Source organism: Python bivittatus, unplaced genomic scaffold (assembly GCF_059951505.1).
Source record: "Python bivittatus isolate LINGU-HERP-01145 unplaced genomic scaffold, Pbiv_v1 ctg000700_np1212, whole genome shotgun sequence".
Classification (NCBI taxonomy): domain Eukaryota; kingdom Metazoa; phylum Chordata; class Lepidosauria; order Squamata; family Pythonidae; genus Python; species Python bivittatus.
Genome location: NW_028277098.1, coordinates 101,582,351 through 101,606,096, shown reverse-complemented (window position 1 = coordinate 101,606,096; position 23,746 = coordinate 101,582,351). Strand labels below are relative to the sequence as shown.

Sequence of the window (23,746 nt, the reverse complement as noted above, 5' to 3'; positions counted from 1 at the left end):
GAATCTGCTCACACAGTGAAGAAACGGCTGCCAGTCAGCCTGGCTGAATTTTTGGGCAAGAAGCTCTGTATGGTTTCAAAAGGAAAGTTCAGGGAATAAATCAAAACTTGTTCTGGAATATAAGTTTGCAAGGATAGAGCAAGGTTATAATGCGAATAAAAATAACTATAATCGGATCTCAGATATAATGGTCTATCTCTGTCTCTGTCTCTGTCTCTGTCACTATCGCTCTGTTTAGTTGAGTTCCTGGTCATGCCATGAATATGCCCAAGTACTGTCCTTGGCAACAATATGGAAGTTCTTGGCCACTGCCTTCAGGAAAGCTTCTCCTTTATTTCTCATTCTAGCTTACAGCCCTGTGATTTCCTGAAAGGCTCACCTACCCATGTACTCCAAAGACAATCCAACAGCAGAGTCACTGCTATGAGATGGGTGGTGCGCAAGGATTAAAATGACCACAGCATATAACCCAGAATGATGATGACGATGACAACGACGATGACGACGACATGCCATCAAGTCATTGTTGACTCTTAGCAACCACATAGATAGATTTTCTCCAGAAGGATCTGTCCCCAGCCTGGTCCTTCAGGTCTTCCAGTGGTGCCCCCATCTCCACTGTAACTGAGTCCATCCCCCTCGCTGCTGGTCATCCTCTTCTTCTCTTTCCTTCCACCTTTCCTAGCATCAGAGCCTTCTCCAGAGAGTTGGGTCTTCGCATTGACTGATTGATTGATGTGCCATCAAGTCATTGTCGACTCCTAGCAACCACATAGATAGATTTTCTCCATGATGATTTATCCCCAGCCTGGTCCTTCAGGTCTTCCAATGGTGCCCCCATCTCCACTGTAACTGAGTCCATCCACCTTGCTGTTGGTCTTCCTCTTCTCTTTCCTTCCACCTTTCCCAGATTAAAGTCTTCTCCAAAGAGCTCGTCTTTGGATCATGTCTCCAAAGTAGGACAGAAGGCCCAAGGTTAAAACCGCGAACCCCAAATCATAAAAACCACATCACTAGCAGAGCTAGCCCAACTTCCTGGCCCAAATGCCTGGGGGAACAGCCGGGTCTTTAATGCCTTGTAAAAGGCCAACAGGATCAGAGCCATCCACTCTCCAAGAGGAGGATGCTTCGCAAAGCAGGTGCTGCCTCAGAGAAGACACAGCTCCAGGGTCCAACAATGCCATCTTTGATGGAAGGGACCCAGAGCAGGCCTGCCCTGCTACAACTGGGAGGGTGGACAGAAACAGTGAGGGACAGGCAGTTCCACAACATCAGCAGAGAACAGGCTGAGGGTCCATCAGGAAAAGTTGCTTTATAATGAACTGAAGGATTCACGCCAGAATTTTCCTTTGAACGTCTAGCAAAGCCCCTTTTTTAAACTGTCCCCTGTGTCCCACTGCTGTCTAGACGAGGAATAAGGGACTCTAAATTTGGAAAGGTCGTTTCATTGGTTAAAGAAGATGATTTGCAGCTCCTTTCCAAAAGAACATCAGTCTGAGAATAGCAGCACAGGCTGCTAGAGAAACCCACAGCATTTCCTTTTTCTTGTGGGCAGACGAAATGGATTTTCCAAAGATGCAGAGGGCAGAATTCATTCTGTAGCTGGGCTGGCAGGGCTTGGTAGATTTCAGAGGGAACCAATCCAAGCTGGCACTGATAGATGATTGCAAAAGCCCAACAGTCAAATTTGGGGGGCAGGACTGAAAAAAGAGTTGATGGAGAAGATGGGGAAAAGTTTTCAGGGGCCACTGGCCTGGGGGTGGGCTTGGATTTAACTTAGAGTTAAAATGGGGGAGGGAGGGAGGGTGGAAGGATGGACGGACCTACCTCCAGTCAGTTAATAATGTGGGTTCAAATCCTAACAAAGCCCCTGTTTTTCTGGCCAGGGTGCCTAGCAATGAAGGCAGGAGTGTCCACAGGGGGGCAAAAAAAGTTAATTTGGCAGCCACCCCTTTTTTACATGTATATGATGTGTCCTATTAGTAACATGCGCAGATAGATGGAGGAGGCAGGACAAAAATGAAGTTAAGTGGGGTTAAACGTAATTAACATTATTCTAAGGAAATAGTTCGACTATGCTCTCCCATATTTTGTTATTTTTCTGTGTCCCATTAAAAAGATAGGACGTTTCACAGCAATTCCATTCTGGGTCATGTGACTTGGAGGGGGCTTAGAATGGAAGAGTCGGCAACATCTTGAGCCGATGCCCAACTACCGCCCCCCCCCCCCCCCGAGATGCTTTTGGGGAATTGGGAGGGGGGATTTTTCTCCCTGATCCCGAGTCTAATCTGGCCCATTTTTTAACTCAATCTTTCTTTTGTTGACTTCTCCCCTCCCTTCCCAAAAGTTTGATTTAATTCTATATTTGGCAGAGTTTTCTTGCTGGTGGACAGGAAGACCAAATCTTGACCCTTTTACTGTATGCAATTTCTTTCCAACAGAAAGAATAAAAACGGCAATTCTACAGCCATGCCTGAAGGGGCTCAAACCTTAGGGCCTTGCCGAAAATGGTAATAATCCTCTTCCAACCCAGGTGGGGGCTGGATCGTGATCTCCTGTGTCTTGATCTCACAGCTCAAGCCACTAACAAACTTTCAGCTGCTTCAAAGACTCAGCAGGTGGCAGGAGCTGACTAGCCTGGGCTGATCTCAATGAACCTAAGTAGGGTTGGCACTGGTTGGGATTTGGAGGGGAGACCACTAGGGAATCCCTCACTTGTAGGCTAGCTTAGGAAGCTGGGAGAAAAAAAGAAAGAAAATTCCAGGAAAAGGGAAAGGGCAAACCACATCTGTATCCTTGCCAGGAATAGGAATGTGGCAACTCAAGGAGGTCTCCCCTTCAGTCCCACATAAAGGGGGCCCTCAAAACCACAGCTTCTCCCTTTTCTCCACCTGCCTCTCCAAAGGTCGCCCACCGTTTTCTGAACCCCCTCCAGGGAAGAACCCCAGCCCCTAAGATCAGGTTCAAGAATTCATAGTCATATTCTTGGCTCTTAAACCATTCCGGGGTTTTGCACCGAGACAAAGAAAGGGCGGGGGGGGGGGGGGGAGGAAGGGAGAGAGAGAGGATGCAAGGGAGCGAGAAAGGGGGAATCCTTTCCCCCTCCCCGTTCTCTTCCTCTCCTCCCCCCCCCCCCCCGCCGTCCTCAGACACGTGTCTCCATTGTTCTGCCTTTGGCTGGACCCAGAGAAGGGGAGGGCGCAAGAGTTAATCAACCCTTCGCGTGGAGAAAAAGGACTCCCGAATGGGAGAGGGACCCTGGGGGGAGGGAGGGGGAGGCCGAGGAATTTGGGCGAAGAGGGGTGCCGGAGAGCTGCCAAGGGGGGACCCCGCCTCATCGGGAGCCCTGGGCAGAGAAGAGGGGGGACGGAGGGACGGAGGGGCACCGGGCTCCTCCCTGCTCCAAACTCCGGACGGCCGACTTGCGCCGGGCTGCCCGCCCCCCCCTCCCCCGTCCTCCAGCGGACAGCTCCTGTGGGCCTTCGTGGGCCCCGCGGAGCGTCCCGTCCTTGCCATGTGCTGGCAACGCGCGGGTTCCTCTGGGGGGGGGGGATCTGGGGGAGAGGGAAGAAGATGGAGGAAGTGCCGCTAGGTTGGGACCTCGGCCTCGCGCCCCCTGGGGCGAGCGCGGGACTGTGCCTGTGAGTGCCGCAGTGTCAAGCAGATGGGCCGGGGAATACTCCCTCCCCTCCCCTCCCCTCCCCGCCAAACCCGCCCCCCTTTTGCTCTGCCACTTTCTCCCTCCCGCCTTTCGCTCCCCTCGCCCCCCACATGCGTCCTATCCCCCATCCCCCGTCCCCTCCGGCTCAGCGGGGCCTCCCCCCCGCCTCCCTCGCCGCAGGTCCTGGGGGAGAGTTGACGGATGAAAGGGCTGAGGCGCCCCCCGCCGCGCCCCAGCCCCCGCGCGCTGCCGAGTCCCGTTTGAAGACGGGCGGGGGGAGAGCCGGAGCGTGTTGCTGACCTCAGCGATTCCCCGCAGCCCGCGCCCCCTCCCCCTCCCCCTCCGCCCCTCCTGCTCCTCCCCTTCCCCGCCCCTCCCGCGCGCCTCCGCTCCGCCCCGCCCACTCGGGGAGCCGCTGCGGAGCTGTCCGAAGTGCTGATCCGGACTGGGCTCCGCCAGCGCGCGCCATGCCTCGCTCCTTCCTGGTGAAGAAGATCAAAGCGGACGCCTTCCAGCCCGGGCCGGCGCCCGCCACCCCGCCTTACCCGCCGCTGGAAACTTCGTACCCCGGGTGGGCGGGACCCGGGAGAGCCGGCGACCCCGGGCCGAAGGACGGTAAGCCGCAGCCGGCGCCTCGGGGACGCTCGGGGGCGGGGGCGGCGGCAGTGGGGGTGGGAGGGGGCCGGGGGCTGTTACGGGTTCGGGAAGGCGAGTCCTGTTGCATTTGCACCGAGGCTCCGCACGGCCGTGGATCGCTTGGTAAAGGCGGGGACTCCGTCACTTTCTCCCGGCTCTGGTGAGGAGGACGGGTTGGGTTTGGTCACGATGTCTCTTCCCGCGGTTAGGGGTCTTCCAAACGGAGCGACCTTTTTTCCCTGCAATGTGTGCAGGAGAGGCTCTTGTGCCCCCCACCCCACCCCACTCCAGGTTATAAAACGCGGTCCGAGGAAAATCCCCCGGGCACGTTGAACCGGCTGGTGCGGGAAAGGTCTGTGCATTCCACCCGACACCCCATAGCCCGTGTGGATAATCCAGGGTTCAGAGTGTTGTGGGAACTCATCCCTTAAGGAGGGGGAAACCTCTCAGGCCGTGGGGTTTAAGGTACGTTGCCTCCGAGCACAAGGGAGCCTTTCCTGAGTCCATCTCCCCCTGATGTGATTGACTACAAGTCACGTCGTGCAAGGCAATGGCTGGATGATCTCCCACGATCTGGCCGCTGTGAATCTGGACAAAGCAGGGGGAGCCCCTGGAGTAAATTAGAATAGCATTGGCTTTGCTCTTTGGTTTAATTAAGTGGGGGGGGGGGTCTTGGAAAGTGTCCCATTTCAGGAGAGCACGAGAAAATAGAGAAATAGCGGGGCTGCTCAACAGGAGCCATGGTTGTGAAAGTCAGTATTCACACAACACGCAAGAGGATGCCAAACTAGCAACTGCCTTCCTGCAATGTGCTAAGATTGGTGAGCGGCTGCAAGACCAGCCCCGCTGGTTAGTTTGTGGCTCAGGATCTAGGTGAACCTTTTAAAATGTGTTAATTCGGGTGAAGGGTGCTGTGTGAACACAGCCAATGCTGTTCCCCTCCCGAGGGCGGGGGGAAGAAAGGTGCAAGAAAGGCTGGGATTTGTCCCCTGTCCATAGTGGGGTGCTCTTGTTTTCTCTGGAGGGGACCACGGGCAGTTCAGGGTTTTCAGTCATCTCCCCTACAAAGAGAGAGAACATCTCTTCCTCCGCAGGGAACCAAGAGCGTCTTTTCTCCTTGGCCACCTGCCTCCTAATTTTAGGTCTGAAAAAAACCACATCCAGGGGTCTGGACAACCCCTGCTGCTGCCCCCCCCCGCCCCAAACACACATAGACTGGCTTTGTTCCCACAGCACCCTTAACCAAGTCTCCTACAGCTGCATTCACAAGCATGCTAAGCTGGGTTAGTATTAACCTTGGTTGTGGTTATGGTTGTTAGCTCAATGTATCGTGCAAACCCCATGCATGGTTTATGGGAAAAAGCTGGAGAACTGGTACCTTTAGCAAGCCGATTTGATGTGCTGTGTGAGCGTGGCCAATTCGGGCTCCTGGGCCTAGTTTCCAGGCCCTTGATCCAGGTCAAGATGTTGACTTGGGGAGACCTTTTAAGCTCCCATTTTGCAACAGCAAGCATGCCAGTCTTGGGGAACTCCTGCGTCTTCCTGCTGTGTGTGTGTCTTCTAAGTATGGAACCGGCGTTTTTTATGTAGTTTGCTCATTAAGAGGATTGCCCCAAGTGCTAGAAAGGAAGAAATTAATTTGCCTAAGCAATGTTGCCAAAGTGTGTTATTTCATGGAAGTTGGAATCTCAGAAATGTCTTCCCAAATTGGGTACTTTGTAGAGCTATTAAGATCTAAAAAGATCTACAATTCCCAGCATCCACAGAAACACGGGGATCGTAGTCCAACACCTCTTCATGGCACTGAAGATGTAGAAACTGTGTCCTCGTGTCATACTTAACCAGGTCAGTTACAAACCCAGCAGCTGCATTCACAAAACCAGCTAATTTAAGCTCAGCCTAATTTTAACCTTGAATAGTTTCCTTTGTGCAGGAGGAGGGGGCAGCTTAGCCAGATGTGTGACAAATTGATGCTCTATGTGAACAGAGAAAATGGGTTGAAGAAAACCAGGTTAATAATGATCCACAGACTAGCATGACTGTAGTTGTCACCCATTCCTATTTCAGTAGTAGGCATATAGGTGTGCCTCACAAGAACTTGGGAGGGGGGTGATGTCCCCCCCAGCCCTCATTTGCATAATAGCAACAGAAGGAAAGGTGTCAACTGGGCAGGTTATGGGTCTTTCTCTCTCTTGCTCTCAAAGACACGTGTCTTTGACTTCATTTTCTCACACGAAAAGAAACAGGGTTTGGGGGGAATTCTGGGGCAACCATGGAGAACAGGAAGTGGAAGACTCAAAGTCTGGCTTCTTCAAATGACAGGATCTGGAGAGGAGACAAGAAAGAAGGGAACTGCTGGGAGGGGGCCTTTCAAGTCCCACCCTCAAATTCCTGGAAGCTTTGCTCAGTCACCTGCATGAGATTTCCCCCCACTCTTGGATTATGGACTGAAGGTTTTCAACAGAGTTGGGGGGGGGGGACAGAAAGAAAAATAAGACGCTGCAACACTGAAGATTTGAGGCGCCAACCATCACTGCATCTCCTTGAACAGCGGGGGGACAAAGTGAGCGTATTCGTCCAAGGTGAACAAGAGTTGCGCACCCACTAAGCTAGGATAGCAAAGGACGAAACAACCAAAACTCTATCATTTTCTCCACTCAGCCAAAAGCTCATTGGATAACCTGGGCTAGTGAGCCTCTGGCTGTGTTCAAACAACATACTTAACCAGGTCAGGTAAAGGCGGTGTTTGCCTAAGATGTAGACTGTGGTTTTTGTTAACCTCGCTTAGTTGTTTTCGTGAGGGTGTTGTGCAAATTCAGCCTGCTTGGTTAGTTCATGGTTCAAAGTGTTGTGCAGATCTAGAAAATGGGTTAAGACAATAACCAGATTAAGAGTGGTGTATGAATGTAGCCAAGTCCTGATCCTGAAACTTCTATTCTTTCAGCTTAAACTTCCAGACAGGGTTAATGTGAGGATAAATGAAATGAGGAAAGTCCTTTGGTTTTAAATGTTTGTGGTCTAAGTTTAAGCTCTTGAGTGCTGAAATGAGTGAGGAAAAAGGGTACAAATCTAAAAAATAAATTTATTTTGCAGTGGCTCCAATTGAGCAAGGGGTTGCATTTCATCTGCAGCTAAAAGATGTAGCTACCTTAACCCCTCCTTACCTTAACCCAGTGTTTCTCCACCTTGGCAACTTTAAGATGTGTGGACTTCAACTCCCAGAATTCCCCAGCCAGCAACCCAAAGCAAACTGTATTAAGGCTTAGCATAATGTGCGCACCAGGTCACAGAACGTAGTGACCTAGAACGTCCCAAACTCTTGCTCTCGGACTCCATGCCTGCAATTCCACAGATTGGTGGCATCCAACAGGTGCATGCTGTAGAACTGCCAGGGTTCACAGTGTTATGGTATGTTCTTCAGTACAGTACCTGTGCAACACTTCCACAGGTTTCTAGGGCAAGGGTCTTCACGTTTTGTCACAGCACAATAATGACAATATTAACCTAAATATGCAGCCCTCATAGCATTCACACAGGTCATCAATTCTATAAGGCTTTCTTATAGTGTTTATTGGGCTTCATTTACCCCTTTTCCTTCCACCGAGCTGGGCAGGAGAACATGAAGAGGGGGTGTCAGGAAAGCAGAGGGCTCTTTCCACCCTGCTTGGGAACAAGGCAAAGCAAAGATAACTCACACGGAGAGAAATCTCTTCCTTGTCTTAGTTGGGGTGGATAGGAGCGGTTGGGTGAGGAATGGCGGAAGGAAAAGGCCAGACCATACAGATTTCGTTCCCCAGGGAAGAGGAGCATGGAAGAGAAGGGGAAGGGGAAGGGGAAGGGGAAGGGGAAGGGGAAGGGGAAGGGGAAGGGGAAGGGGAAGGGGAGGAGAGGAGAGGAGAGGGGAGGGGAGGGGAGGGGAGGGGAGGGAAGGGAAGGGAAGGGAAGGGAAGGGAAGGGAAGGGAAGGAACAACAGTGAATGAGAACAACTCTCCATTAGCAGTAAGTGACCACTGTAGCATGTGAATAAAATCCAGCTTATCCTTCCTTCCATATTATTTATATATTACATTTTGGGCCACTCCCCATGCCCCAAACCACCTCCAAGGATCTCTGCCTCTTTCTCCTCCTGTTTTGCTCTAAAATACCCCATGAAGGAGGAAAATTCCATTTTTCCCCACAACACGCTAAATCCAGGTTAATCAAACACCCTTGCTATGTCCACCCACCACATGCTTCACCCAGACAAAGGGATCATATTATGGCTGAAGCCTTGCACCTGCGTATTATGGCTAAAACAATAGTAGGGTTCCTACCACAAACTACCTGGCCCACTTCACCCATGTCTAGTTTGCGTGAAACTCCTTTGTGAATGGCTCAAAATTAGGTTTAGCAATTCTTCGAACCTGGCCCTGCTTCTCCAAACAAGTTCAACACAGTTACTGAAATGGTGGTAATGTGGACATTTATCTTAATATCCTCCAATCACTTGTTGAGAAAAGGTATGGGGTGGTGGGGACGTGCTGGATTAGGAGTGGTGAGACCAGGTTCCATCACCGCTGCCAATGAACGATTAAGCAACGTAGGATGCATCAAACTCCACAAATTTTATCTGGCATTGTAAAAAAAACAAACCCCAAAAGCTTGATTTGATGAATTCAAAGCAACTGATTCTTTGAAAAGCAGGAGCTATGTTTACATGGCCCACTTAACCCAGTTAGTTATTAGTTATTATTATGAGTTAGTTATTAGCTATACGAATTATGGCATTCACACATGGGTTAGGGTTAACCTTGGTTGAAGGTTTATTTGGAGCTTAGAGTATTGTGTGAAAATAGTCCACTGGGGTAGTTTATACTCCAATGTATTGTATGAACACAGAAAGCTGGTCAGTTGGTTCATTAGGTTAATTGCACGAGCAATGCTGGTGTGCCTTCCAAGAGTCACTTTTTGTGAGATGGGCGGTATCTAAATTTGAAATATAAATAAATGTAAATGTTTACTTAAGATCCCCCGCAACCCCATAAATATATCCTGTCTCGTATTACGAGCACCTGCAGATGAGTGTTTTGAAAAAAGCTTCTACCTTCTGCGGTTAGCATTGCACTCTTGGTCCCTCCACCTTTGGGGCTTCTTTATCTCCTTTAGGGGTGTCTGCAGGGTGCAGTCAAAAAGGCCAAGAGGGCAGCCGAGAGGGTGTGATCAAAGTCCCACCTGTTTTGTACGTGTGTTGCATTCAGAGACAGCACGAAGGAACCGAAAAATCCATCGGCTTCAAGGAGCAGCTGCCGTGTCCTGTTAAAACACCAGCCTCGTCGGGAGCCCAATTCCCAGGGCAACCCTTAGCTTTGGAAATGTGCTTTTCCTGCACTTCCTCACAGCCGACCTTGGGAAATTTCTCCCGATGGAAAATAGTTCTTGCTATGAAATAATTTGCAGGGATGATGGAGACATGTAGCATGATCCCCCAAGCCAGACCAATTATCTTACCACTTTAGGATGATCTCTGGCAAGAATTGGGGGGGGGGGAGCAGGCATCTTGGCCCTCCCTGATCTCTCAGTGGCCTTCAGTACCATTAATCATAGCATCCTTCTGGGCTGGCTCAGTTGGGAGCAGAGGACACAACGTTGGGGTGGTTCTCCTCCCTCTGGAGCTGGCTCCATTAGGTGGTGGTGTGGGGGGAAGAGCTCCAACCCTAAGCCCCTGCTTTGTGGGGTGACTCAGAGCTCTATTCCTTCCCTGCTCTTATTTAACATCTACATGAAGCTGCTGGGCGAGGTCATCTGTTGGCACACGGTGGGTATCATCAAAATGCTGATGATACCTAGTTATACATCTCTACCCTGGACCAGCCAAGTGATGCTGTCAAGGTTCTTTCTCAGTAGAGATTGTGGGGCGTAGAGGGGGGAGAATAGACATTGGCTCAACCCTGGCAAGACTGAGTGGCTATGGGTTTTAAGTCCCCTGGGACTGGGAGATTTCCCATCTTAACCCTGCCTGGAGGGTCACTTCCCCAGTCAGAGTTGAGGCACAACTTGGGGGTCCTCCTGGACTCACGACTTCTGCTTGAAGAGCAGGTAGCAGCATGACTAGGAGAACCTTTCTACAAATCCCTCTTGTCATCAGTTTGTGACCGTTCCTGGATGGGGAAGCCCTGCTAATGGTCATTCACACCTTGGTCACCTCCTGTCTAGATTACTGCAATGTGCTTTACATAGGACTGCCCTTGAAGATGACTCTAAGTTGCAACAAACGCAACAGCCCAGTCGTTATGGGCACACCCAGGTATGCCCATGTAACATCACTACTCTGTGAGCTGCACTTTTTCCCAGCAAGCTTCCAGATGCAATTCAAGGTGGTGGTTATCACCCATAAAGCCTATATGGCACATAGCTGGGTTATTTGCAGGACTGTGTGTCTCCAATGATTTCTGCCTGTCCCAAAAGATCCAACGGGGTCCCCTGAAGGGACTCCAGAGGCACACCTTCTTTGTTGGTGCCCCTGCCCCATGGAACCGGGTTCTCTTCAAGATCCAGATGGCCCAAACCTCTTGGCCTTTTGTAAGGCACGGAAGACCCTTGGGCGTTGGGCCAGAGTTTTAGGTCAGCCCTTTGTTGTTGTTAAGGAGTTCAATTGTGCAGAATTGTGAGTGGCCTTGGATGTGACGTGTTTTTAGTTTTTGTCTTGATGGTTTTGTCTTTAGCTTTTAATGAGATGCTAGTTGCCCAGATATGGACTGTGAGCCAGGCAGCCAGGCATTTCATATAAAATGAATGAATGAATGAATGAATGAATGAATGAATGAATGAATGAATGAATGAATGAATGCACAAATTTGGGGGGGGGGAAGAAACAGATAATCTGCTACCCCAGAAATGTTGCCCAGTTAGTTCCCTTTGGACTACTGGCCTCCAAGGTGCCTTCAGGTAGCCTTCTAACCTGGTTTGTTTCAAAAGTGTTGGACTACAGATCCCACTGGACTGGTAAGGCAAGCATTAAGTCCACCATATTTAGAGGGCACCATCTCCAGATGGTGTCCAAAAACTAGAATTCATCCTCTCTTAGGATCAGAGTGAATCCATCTGCTTCTTCCCCCACAGGAGACCCTTTACAGCCACCTGTTTATGGCCAAGAACTGTATTTATCTTTGGGGACAATCAGAAGGCCGTAAAATGGATGACGCCTGATTCTCAGGTGGGCGAGGCTAGGCTGTGAATGGGCACTGGGGGCATGTGTGCGTCTTTTTAAACTGTGCTTAAGCTCTTTTAGTGCTTAGCCTACAGTTTCCCACTCTTTCTCCTTCCGAAGAGGAAGAAAAGCATATCATTCGTTTTTGGCAATCACCCTGATAGTGGTCCTGAGGGCTGGAAAAAGGGGAACCCCTCAGTCCCCCAACTCCACCTTAGAGCAATGTTTCTGGTAGACAAGGGTCTCAAAACCTTTCTTTCTCCCATAGGGAAAATACTCAGGAAAGAGTAGAGCAGTGTTTCTTAACCTTGGCAATTTTAAGATGAGTGGACTTCAACTCCCAGAATTCCAAGGCTGGCTGGGGAATTCTGGGAGTTGAAGTCCACACATCTTAAAGTTGCCAAGGTTGAGAAACACTGGGGTAGAGATTCAGAGAAGGGTCTGTCAAATGTGCTGCCTTTCAACATTTGTAAGGGTTCTTCTCAGCACTTTCAGTGCAGATCGACCGTGTATCCTGTACACGTGTGTGCGTGTGTGCTGTCTTTTCACGCCAGATAATATTGTTGCCTCCAGCACAAAATGTGCTTACAGAGGCCAGAGGGGTGCAGAGAAGAGCAAGCTGGGTTGGCCCCCTCCAGAGTTATAAAACTCGCTGGATAACCTTGAAGAAATGACTCATTTTTCAGCACATCACTGGGGACAGCCGCCACGGGGGTCAACCTCTGGAGCCGTTTGGCCTCCTCCCCCCCCCAGCTGCCAACTGAGAAATGAGTAATACCAGCAGCCCTTGCGTTACATCCTGGTCTCTCTTCTGGAGAGGGTTAACGTAGTTGCCTCTCCATGCTTATTCCTTTCTCAGTGCCCCCCTCTGGAGACTCAGATGTTGGCCAGAGACCAGCAATCTTTTGCCCCAAGGAGAAGAACAAAGGATGATGCCAAACAAAGAAGGCCTTTGCATAGATCGGGTGCAAAATCATGATGTGTAGGGCCTAGGATTTTAGAATTGGAAGGGCCTGGCAACCCATATCCAGCCCCCCGGATATGGGTTGCTACACAGATGACCCGTCCAGCTTCTCAAATACTTTCAGCGTTGGAGACAGATCACCACTGCACTCTCTTTATTAGAAGGAGCTTACCATTTCATGAGATAGACCCCCTCTCTGCTGAAAAGCTGCCTTCAAATGCAAAATATCCCTGGCATTTTTAAAAAGCTTCCTTTAAAAAGGCCGTGAAACCCCACGCTTTCGACCTCGTGATGCAGGAGGATAAACCTTTTCCGGCTTTGCGCAATCCGTCCAACTCTAAACTAACTCCCCAGGCAGGCCTTGCAGATCGTTCACTAAGCCACGAAATAAACCAGCTTGGCTGAAATTAACCAAGCTGAGCGAGGTGGGCTCACGCAGACATTTGGTTTGTGAACTGACCTGTTCAGTGTGTTGCTGTGTGCAGCTATGCAATGCAGGTCTGGGGATTTATCGATGACAGCAGCAGAGTTGGGAGAGCTGCTGAACTACTGTAATTTTTCCTTTCGGGCCAGAGTTATGACATTTCCCCCTTTCAAAGCTGCTGCTGGTTCTCCAAAGGAAAACCTGCTGTTGGGGACAATAACTGCTCCCTAGCTGGGTCTGCATTGCTGGAGAAGAGTGAGGAAAACTGTCACCCAATGCATCGGAAAGCACTGCATTTAGGACAGTTGGGTCCATAAGGAAGGAAAAGCTTTCTCTACTATTACCTGCCCTGGCTTAATGAAGCCTCCATATTCAGAAGCAGTATTCTGCCAACAGCAGGAAAAGGATCTTCCAACCTGTCCTAGCTGGATTTCCTCTGGGATAGATTCTCACTCTGGGGATAAGTGCCTAACTCCTAAAGGATGCTATTAAGGAGCAATCAAAGTCGTGTTTTTGCGTAGGGACTAAGGAGCTGTGTGGCTGGAAAGGAAAGGATGAATGAATGAACCACAGCTTTAAAGCATTCTCCCACCCTGGACTTCCAACCAGTTCGTTCCTCCTCCCTGTCCACTCCCAATCTCTCCTTAATTCAGTGTTTCTCAACCTTGGCCACTTCCCCATGCTGGCTGGGGAATTCTGGGAGTCGAAGTCCACACATCTTCAAGTGGCCAAGGTTGAGAAACACTGCCTTCATTCTGAAATACCTGCCTTGGGCTCTGGAGCTCTTTTATCATGATTTGAAGAGCTAAGCCAAGCATAACACTTTGGCTGGCATGTTCTGCAGGAGAAGAGATGGGCTCCCCTTGAGAAGCTAAAGCTTCTTGAAATGCCAATTAAAAAATGGAGGTCAGCGAGCTGGAGGTCAGTGAGCTGGCAAGCTGGGAAGGCCACCTCAGGAGCCCGGAGCAAGACTAAGGGGGAGGCCGGAGCCAGTATTTGCAGATTTCATGCTTAACCCCTCCCCAAAGCAAGCCTTTTCACCCAAGGGAAGGACAGGGCATATGCACAAGGAGGAAAAGGGGGGGAAAAAGCTTGCTCATTCCACAAATGCTGGGGGAGAAATAGCCTATGATGCAGAAATTAGATATCGCATTGACCCCTGCATGGAGCAATTCTGAAAATCCAAGGATATTATCTCAGCTCCTGGGACAAGAAGAACGTATTATGCCTCCCTTTCTCCAGGCCCATATGTCTGTTTTTGCCACCTACCCAGATTTTGACACAGCAAGTGGGCGCCACAACGTCATTCGGTTCATTCTGCGGTCCTGGGTTGACTACAGTCTCACAAGGAATCGTCTAGCCCAGCCCTCTTCACGAGTTGGGAGACCCCATGGAGAAGAATGGATTTGTGCCTGGTTATCCATGCCTCCCAGCATTTGGCCACAAGAAAAAAAAATCAGCATTAATTCAGCTAAATGCCCAATGGGATATGCAGCCCATGGTTAGAAACTCATTCCCCTGTCCTGTGGTCACTGGCCTGCCTTTTGGCTGGGGATGATGGGCCCACCTGGCCATTCAGCACAGAACGGCCATAAAAATTCTTCTCACACACACACACACACACACAGATGCACACTGGGGGCTTCGTTCCTGAGATGGAGGCAGCTTTGCATGAAATGGTTTGCATGCTCCAGATTGGAACAAACCTGCCAGGGCCCGGTAGCTTTTCAGCTGCGTTGCTGTGGCTCTCCCCTTGGCGATAACCTTGCTAGGCATTCCAGAGAAAGTGTGAAAAATTGCAGAGCAGTGCATTTTCCTGCCAGGAGTGTGATTGTACTTGGTAAATAAGGAGGAATGAGAGCAAAAGAAGGAGGGAGGTGAATGAAATCTCTGCAGCGGAGCCTGGAAGATCCTTTGGGAATGGGTGGTTTGGGCTGTTAATCCCCTTAAATTTCCTACCTGCCAAAAGAACATAATCCAAGGTGGGTTGGGGGGGAAACTCCCTCCGCAATCTATCAGAAATTGCAAAGGGAGAGAATAAAAATAGGGTGAGTTATTTTTTCCGTGCTCTTTCAGGGCTTTTTAAAACACAATCAATATTCCAGCAAGGAAACAAGGGGGCAGGGAACAGGCACTCTTGCTGGGTGTTGAAAACAGAGCCAAGACATGTGCATTTCCCCCCCACCCCCCGCCACCCTTTCCTTTATAAACTCATCCCTCTTCAAGGATATTCTCTCCCTGTAGAGAAAGGAGAAAAGTCATCCTCCCCCCCCGTCCCACTGCATGGCCTTCCAGATGTGGGGGGACTGCACTCCCGCCCCATCATGCTCAGCTGGGGTCACGGTGTTGGAAAGAGGGCTGGAGACCTGGATAAGGGAAATAGGGGGAGAGGTGGGTATTGGGAGCCAATGCTGCCTCTAAGGATCGGGGGGCGGGGGGGAGATCTTCCTGGCCTGATGGGGAGGAGACAGGGGGTGGCATAAATTGGGAGGGGGTAGAATGGATCCAAATGGTGGCCGTCTTTGAAACCCCCAGGTGGCCACTGCTGGCCGTGGGATGCTGGAGTATCTAAACCTTTGGTAGGGCTACCTTATATAGACTGTAACATCAAGATGAGTGTTGTTCAACGTTGGTCACTTGAAGATGGGTGGACTTCAACGCCCAGAATTCCCCAGCCTGGCTGGGGAATTCTGGGCGTTGAAGTCCACCCATCTTCAAGTGGCCAACGTTGAACAACACTGCTCTAGGTGGTCATTAGAGGGCAACAAAGAGATGTGGAAGTTCTTATTAGATGCCAACTGGAGGTGATCTGGATCTTTGCAACCCAGGCAGGGCAACCCAACTTTTGGTCTAACCCAGCCGGGTTCTTCTGTTTCAGTCTTCAGCCCAATCTCTTTGGGGGGCTCCGAGAGCCACGTTGGCCTTCTATGAGCCTACTTACAGAGGCCACCCAGGAACAGGAGAAGCGTTCCCTTTGATTTCGTTTGACATGTGATCAGATCCTGTTGATGTGATGGGCTCCTGGATTTAATGATGCTTTCCTTTTGGTATACTCAAAATTACAGTTCCAAGGTGTTTGGAGGAGGGCCTCTGAGGGTGCAGCCTGGGGCGTCCGCAAGGTAGGGTCAAAGAAGTCAAGATGGCGGCTGCAATGGTGCAATCAAGGCTTTGGACCATACCCTGTGGACGCCCCAGCCAAGGATTTCAGGGAACATAAGACATTCTGTCCCTACTGATGGCTCTCTCTTATCTTAGACAACTGAAGAGGATAAACTTTGTTGGCTTATAAAGTGAAAATCCTAAATAATATTCTAGGATGCCCATTTCAATCTCTTTTGGAGGCACTGAGGGTGGGAGGACAGGTCAACCAGTGTCCATCCAACACCACATTCCAGATGTTCAGTTTATTCCCCCATATTAAGCATGTTGGCTAAATGGGGCCTCCAAGTTCAGGCTGGGCAGCGAAACACCACTGGCCTGTCTAGTTTAGCCCAGGGTGAGAATGACCTTGTTCAACTGCCCTGCAAACACAAAGGGGAGAGAGAAGACAGGGCAGAGCCCACCCCATCCATCTAAACCCCCAGCTATGCTGAGACTACAGTCCCCAGAATCCCCAGCCATTAAAGCAGGAGGAGATTGAGGAACCCTTACCCCAGAGGGGGCCAAGAATTTCTTGGAGACTGTCCCCTTGTCCCAGGTATGTGGAACCTCCCCCTTCAGGAGTAGTTTATCTTTGACACTTCCATATTGGGGACAGGTGGAAAGGGGTGGCTGATGTCTTCGGGCCGTCTAGCGACCACTTGGCCATGACCAACAGCCGGTCTGGATGGCCGGGCCCTGTTCTGAGAGGCGGCAGGGAGGAAACGCGCTGTTACCCAGTGCAGAGACGATAATGTAACTTCTGCCTTGCTTCCTGTGTTGCGATCACAGGAAAACGCTTTGCAAGTTTGCTCTGCAGATTTTCCAACGGGATTGGATCCCATCTCCGCTCAGAAGGCCAGATCAGCAGAGACAGATGTCCTAGGAATATGTCAACTTCTGCTGAATTCGCCAGATAAAAATAGCATCCTCCCCGACATTTCAGAAATGAAAGTCTGCACGCCACCCGGGACAAATCGCTGGGAGCTTTTTCGTTTCCTGCATTCGCTTATGATACAACAACCGGTCCCTGCTCCTGGGAGGGACCAGAACCCCAAGACGGTTGGTTGATGGTGGCTTAGGGGCCATGTAGTCCAGCCCCCTGCTCAGGGCAGGATTTCTGTGGGTAACCAGACCTCAGGGTACATGCAGGAGGAGTGAGGCCCTCCCCAGCTGGGAGCTGATAGAAAAGGTGGCAAGATTCCCCTTTTATCCACTTTATTTATTCATCATATTTATATAGCCCCATCTCACAAGATGCGACTCTGGGTGGCTCACAGTAAGTTTTTTTAAAAAACAGTAATTAAAAAAAAAAATTACAATTAAAAAAAGGCAAGGAGAGGGGGACAGATATTAATACTTTCAGATTGTTGACAAAAAGATTCCTGGGGGAAGAGGAGGAGAGCATCGGTAAGACTGGTGTGTGTGTGTGTGTGTGTGTACATGCACGCACGCACAAGAAAGCCTTTCCATTGACAACAAAAGGGAAGGAGACTGCCATTATTTTCTTCTGGGGTGTTTCTTGAGTTCCCAGTATAGACCACGGTTGTTGATTTCCTAGTGGTCTCCAATCCAGGCACTACTCAGTAAGACTGTAACAAAAGCACCCAGGGGTGCACACCTAGCCCTGGCCTGCAACCTGAATGCGTCCTTTCCCAGGATCTGAGACTTCTCTGGCCTGCAGAGCCTAGTTTTCCAAGTTCAGCCCACCTCTGTCTCTCCTAGACTTTAAAAACTAAAGTCCCATGGAAGCAAAGCTCTACCCATGACGACTTCACAGACACATCCTGAAGTTTTCTTGGCAGCCCTACAAAGCGATTAGCCGTGGTCTCTGGGATTTTTTTTTGAAAACTTCCCAGTCGACCTACCGTGTTGGGGTTTCCTTGTGATCTCCCATCCAATTCCTCCCATCCAGGCGGGCCCCAATCCTGTTTTAGATTCCAAGACCAAAGAAAGTCAGCAAGATGCTGCTACCTGCTGTCCCCCTTTCTGTGGCTTGTGGGTTTATGCGTGTGTGTGCATGGGGAAGCACGGATCTTGTGCACCGAGTCATGTGACCTGGAGCGAGGAGGGCTTAGAATGGAGGAGTCAGCAGCAAACTGAGCCGTGGCCCAACCGCCCCTCCCCAGGGATGCTTTGGGGAAATTGGGGGGTGGGTTTCCTCCACTGCCCCCAACCAGATCCAACCATTTTCAACTTCAGTCCTTTTTCTTATTGGCTTCGCCCCTCCACCCCTCACCTGATTTGGTCCCGTTCAGGGTTGGGAGAGCTGTCCTGCGGACGGTCAGCCGGTCTTGACCTCGGCCTCATTTCTTTCTAACCTGGTGCTGGGTTGAAAAGAATCAGCAGGTCAAGCCAACCTCAACTTGAGTTGCTCTCCGGGTGACTTCATTACACAGCCAGGGGTTCATTTGGCAGCCATCCTGCGGGGCCAAAAAAACCCCACCTTACTCATTTTATGACCAACGTTTCAGTGAGCATCACATTGATTTAGGATTTGGTTTCATGATCCGAGCTGCTTCCGCCTTAAGAACATATTGGATCATCTCAGCCTCTTAAGGCGGGGAGCAAGCCTTGTTCTGCAGCACAGCCATTACTGCAGCGTTTCTCAACCTTGGGAACCTGAAGGTGTCTGGACTTCAACTCCCAGAATTCCCAGCCAGCCTGCTGTTTTCTGCCTGATTGTTGGTCTGGTGTCAGTCCCTGCTTATCTGGGTGTAGGCTGCTGGAGAGGATCTGTTCTGGTCTTTTTTCCTTCTTAGCTTTATTTATTGTCTTTTCTGAATGGTGTATAAATGTGGTTTATTTCTGTGTGTCTGTAAACAATACCCTAATCAAGGAACTATCAAGGAGAAAACCACTCCCCCCCACAACACTGGCTGGGCAAGCTGCTGTGTATAAACAGGGAGCAAACCCCACTCCCTTCTAGCCCTGATGATGTTACCTAGTCCGGTCATGAAACGCCTGCAAGAAAACAGCCAAGCTCAGAGGGTACCAAGGGTCCACTTCTACAACTCTTGCCCTTAAGCCATGTCTGCAGTTGTAACAGAGGGGTGCAAGCATTAATAGAGTTCATCGGGAAAGTGTAAGTTCATGTATGTAGCTTGTGAAGTACCATGCCTGAGTTTCCATAACGGAGAGGCTTCTCATGTGCCAAGCTGGCACGGAGCCTTTCCATCTTCACAAAGTGTATGGCATCTTCCTACCACCTCCTCCCTGTTGGTGGAGGTGGGGCACCTTACAACAAGATCTGCAGTGACATTGCCAGGCGGGTCTGCATGTCCTGGATATCTTGGCAGTTGGCACTTCACACAATAGACCAAAGCCCCATCCATCCATCCATCCATCCATCCATCCATCCATCCATCCATCCATCCATCCATCCATCCATCCATCCATCTATCTATCTATCTATCTATCTATCTATCTATCTATCTATCTATCTATCTATCTATCTATCATTAAGGCTGTATGCTCTGCCTCTCATGTGCCCAGTACTGTATCATTATATCAAGTTCAGTGCAAGACAGAGTCAACAGGCTGTTTTGCTCCAGAAGGGTCTTCCATCAAAGAGCGTCCACAGTTACTCCTGCTTTGGCTCAAATATGGTTGATTCGTAATAAGATCCGCACCATCAATTTCTAACCCTGCCTCCGTTCCAGATTCTTCTTGGTGAAACAGCTATTGCTGTAAAGTCTAGAGAAGAGAAGAGTCAGGGTCAGCAGTCCAGTAGTTGAAGGGCTGTCCCAGGGAAGAAGGGGTGAATTTATCTTCTCTAGCCGTGTTTCTCAACCTTGGCCACTTGAAGATGGGTGGACTTCAACACCCATGAAGCTCAAGGAGATGCGCTCTCCAGTTTCATTCGCACAACAGCCTTGCAAGGAAAACACAACTCACACCTGGCCCTCCTGCCAACGTTATGCTAGATGAGATCTGAACCCAAGTATCCACAGCCCTGTGTGAAGATGCTGATATTAATGATAACAACGCTGTAGCATCTGCATGGCACACAGAATGTGACTTTCACCCTTACTGGTAACCAAAACCTTTGATTTGAGGGTTTTCTGTTTTTTTTTAATCAGAGGTAATATCCCCCAAATTTATTCTGAATGTAAATATGCATAGGATTAAATCCAAGTGGTGCTGGCTGGGGAATTCTGGGAGCTGAAGTCCACATCCTGGCTGGGGAATTCTGGGCATTGACGTCCACGCGTCTTCAAGTGGCCGAGGTTGAGAAACACTGGCTTAGATCAATACAGTGGAGTTCCAGACAAACTAGTGAAGTCGGTTTGCGGGCCTGGCCTGCCTCAAAGGGCCGACCCCTCCGTTCACTTTCAATGCACTGACCGTTTTCCGGGCGCCTGTCTCCGTTGCAGGGTATCTCTCCGCCTGCCTCCCCCCCTCAGGTTACAAGGATGAGAAGAAGAAAGCGGACCGCCACGGGGCCTCTTCCGACCCCATTTACACCCCGATCCAGGAGGACTACAGCGACCCCGAGAGCCCCCAGTCCAGCCTCTCGTCCCACTACTTCCAGGGCGAAGCGGCCGTCACCGAGAGCTACTCGATGGATGCCTTCTTCATCGACGGGCGGTCCCGCCGGCGGGGCGAGGGCCCTCGGCGCGGGGGCCACCGCCACGCCTGCCCCGAGTGCGGCAAGACCTACGCCACCTCCTCGAACCTCAGCCGGCACAAGCAGACGCACCGCAGCCTGGATAGCCAGATGGCCCGCAAGTGCCCGACGTGCAGCAAAGCCTACGTCTCCATGCCCGCCCTGGCCATGCACCTGCTGACGCACAACCTCAAACACAAGTGCGCGGTCTGCGGCAAGGCCTTCAGCCGGCCGTGGCTGCTTCAGGGACACATGCGCTCCCACACGGGGGAGAAGCCCTTTGGCTGCTCCCACTGCGGAAAGGCCTTCGCCGACCGCTCCAACCTGCGCGCCCACATGCAGACCCACTCGGCCCATAAGCACTACCGCTGCAAGCAGTGCCAGAAGACCTTTGCCCTCAAATCCTACCTCCACAAACACTACGAGTCCGCCTGCTTCAAGGGGCCGGAGCACGCCTGCCCGGCGGGGAACTGACCCCAGGCAGGCGCAGGGAGGGTCGCTCGCCCGCCCGCCCGCCCGCAGCCTCCTCCAGAGTCCCGGGGTTTGTTTCCACGCCACAACGGGGCAGGAACCGTGGGCGTGGCGTTGTGGGGCGGAGGTCCTCCGACAGAAGCCGGGCACTGCAACCGCAGAGAAATCTCTTCCTAAAACACAGCGGCTGGGCTCACACAACCCACTTCACCCAGCTGAGCCAAGACTCGGTAGATCGTTTGCCCAGCACGCTACGTTTGGTTGGTATTTAGCTTTGCTTAATTGCTGTGCGCACGCGGGCAGGGGCCAGAGGGCGATCCGCACCCTGCCCGTGGATTCGTTTACGGTTTCAAGGGTTGTGCAAGCCCAGACCACGGATGGATTCAAAAACCGGGCTCAGCATGTTGCGTGAAAGCCATCGTTGGCTGGATTCGCACGATACCCCGGACTAGGCTGCAATGGGGCTGGCGGTTTCAGGTCCAACCTGTACTGGGAATACATCTCCCATCTCAGGCAGGTGTGCGAAGCCCTAAGATGGTTTGTTTGGGCCCAGCGTACTGTGTGAACGCAGCAACTGTGTTGGTTAAATCTGACTTCGGGTTTAGCGCGTTGTGTGAATCCAGCTAGGAGGAGTTTTGGAAAGAGATCAAAACTAGACCACTAAGCCCGATCTCTTTCTGACCTCCTTTTCTCCCTCCTTCAACTCAACTGAAGCAATAACACCCATTTTGCTCACAGGAAGGTCTCTCCAAGGGGCTCCTCACCTGATCCCTGCTTGTCTTCACACACTGCGAGAAACTTTTGACTCCTTTTGACACACTCGGAGTGAGCGAAAGAAGGAACGGATGTACCTCTCTTTTGGAACACGGGGGGCCCCTTGGGCATATTTATTCCTTAATTTATTCCCATATTTATTTAATGCTGCTCCTCCTTCTGCCTTTTCTTGGGAAGAACACCATCGGTCAGCACGGGAAACTGTTCGGGGACAGAACAAAAGCTGGTGTTGTTCTATTGCACAAGGAGACCCTGCAGAGAGTAGCTGTTCAATTGATGAAGCCAGGCTGGGTGGGTCAGGAATCAAGCTCAACCAGGTTTTGAAAACCAGGAGGGGTCTACCGCAGTGTTCCACAACCTCAGCAACTTTAAGATGGGTGGACTTCAACTCCCAGAATTCCCCAGCCAGCTATGCTGGCTGGGGAATTCTGGGAATTGAAGTCCACGCATCTTAAGGTTGCTGCGGTTGAGAAACACAGCATTACCTCCCCTGTAAGAACTGGGAAGGCTTGTGGAAGAAGGGTCTGAGAAGAAAATGTGTGTGTGTGTGTGTGTGTGTGTGTGTGTGTGCGTATGTATAAAAATAGTGGCTTTTCTGGTGGACACAACCATGGTTATAATGCTTAGGAGGCCCTAAGACGGCATGATGTCCTTTAGAGGTCCCAGAGCTCCAAGCCAATGGCCAGGGATGTGCTGGGGAAGGGGTCAAAAAAGTCCAGATGGGAAGCACAATCAGAGCCCCACTCCTTTTTATGGGCACTGCACAGGCAACTTGTCTTTTAAAGGGGGTGGGCTTTGATGGCACCTGCCATCTTGACTTTTTTGACCGCCCTCCCCAAGACACCCCTGCCAACAGCTCTGTGAAATGGGCATTCTGGGCATTTTAGTCCTTATCTATCTAGGGTGATGTTTCTCAACCTTAGCAACTTTAAGATGTGTGGACTCCAACACCCAGGATTCCCCAGCCAGCTTTGCTGGCTAGGGAATTCTGGGAGTTGAAGTCCACGTATCTTAAAGTTGCTAAGATTGAGAAACACTGATCTAGGGGATGCCAGAGAGGAAAAAGGTGGGCTATCATACACAGGGAAGACTTGTCAGCCCTTGAGGACTCAAACCCTGACAGTGAAGCAAGAATACTATCTTCGATCTAAAGTAAGACAAGTAAAAAGTCTCCTTTGGGTCAAGCTTGACTCCTGATGTCCTCAAGGACACATCCAGGCAGTTTCCTTGGCTGCCGTGTGGAAGTGGTTGGCCGCCGCTTTCTTCTGGTGGTCTCCCATCCACATGAATCTGACCTGATCCAGCTTAGGTTTTTCAAAGCCCCACAAGAACAAGCCAGCAGAGCAACCCAAATGAAGTCTCACTCAGAGCAAGCCTGACTCCTCAGGGTCATGGACATGTCCCTGTGGTTTTCTGGGTGACCGTATGGGAGTGGTTTGGTTTTGACTTGTCAAGTCTACAGCCCGGAGATTTCCTTGTGGTCTCTTATCCAATACTAATCAGGTCCAAACTTGCTTAGCTTCTCAGTCTAGGTAAGATCAACCTTGGATTCAGCTAGGAGCAGCTACCCTCCTGAATGCTGTCTGGGTGTCCAGCTGGACCCACCTCCTATCCGGTTTGGACTTCTAGTCCACATGGGCATTAGAAATAGGCCTGGTTTTAAACAGACCTAGCAGATCAGAGAAACAATTTAGAGGAGCCGGACAGCAGCTCCTCACTCATTCTGAGCACAGGTCATTGTGTATTATTTTGTGATTCTTTGATCCCTGCACAAAATATGGAATAGGAAAAGCAAAGGATCGGTCTCTGGTTCTGGATTTTCTCAAACAAGTGGCTGTGTAAAGTAGCCTGTTTTGGTGAGCCCCAAACTAGCTCATTTTAG

The 23,746-nt window shown here is 50.6% G+C and overlaps 1 protein-coding gene across 1 annotated transcript; it reads left to right on the top strand.

The window, feature by feature from the left end:
* Window positions 1–4,128: 4,128 nt before the first annotated feature.
* Window positions 4,129–21,093, top strand: SCRT2 (scratch family transcriptional repressor 2). The gene is made up of 2 exons (XM_088154077.1): window positions 4,129–4,276; window positions 20,387–21,093. The coding sequence occupies exons 1-2, from the start codon at window positions 4,129–4,131 to the stop codon at window positions 21,091–21,093; spliced, it is 855 nt and encodes a 284-aa protein (XP_088010203.1).
* Window positions 21,094–23,746: the final 2,653 nt, after the last annotated feature.

What these genes read in the sequence shown, in the direction of transcription:
- SCRT2 (XM_088154077.1), top strand. Translation starts at nt 4,129, where the DNA reads ATGCCTCGCTCCTTCCTGGTGAAGAAGATCAAAGCGGACGCCTTCCAG. An exon ending in CGACCCCGGGCCGAAGGACG is followed by an intron (nt 4,277 to 20,386) that starts GTAAGCCGCAGC and finishes TCTCCGTTGCAG; the next exon opens with GGTATCTCTCCGCCTGCCTC.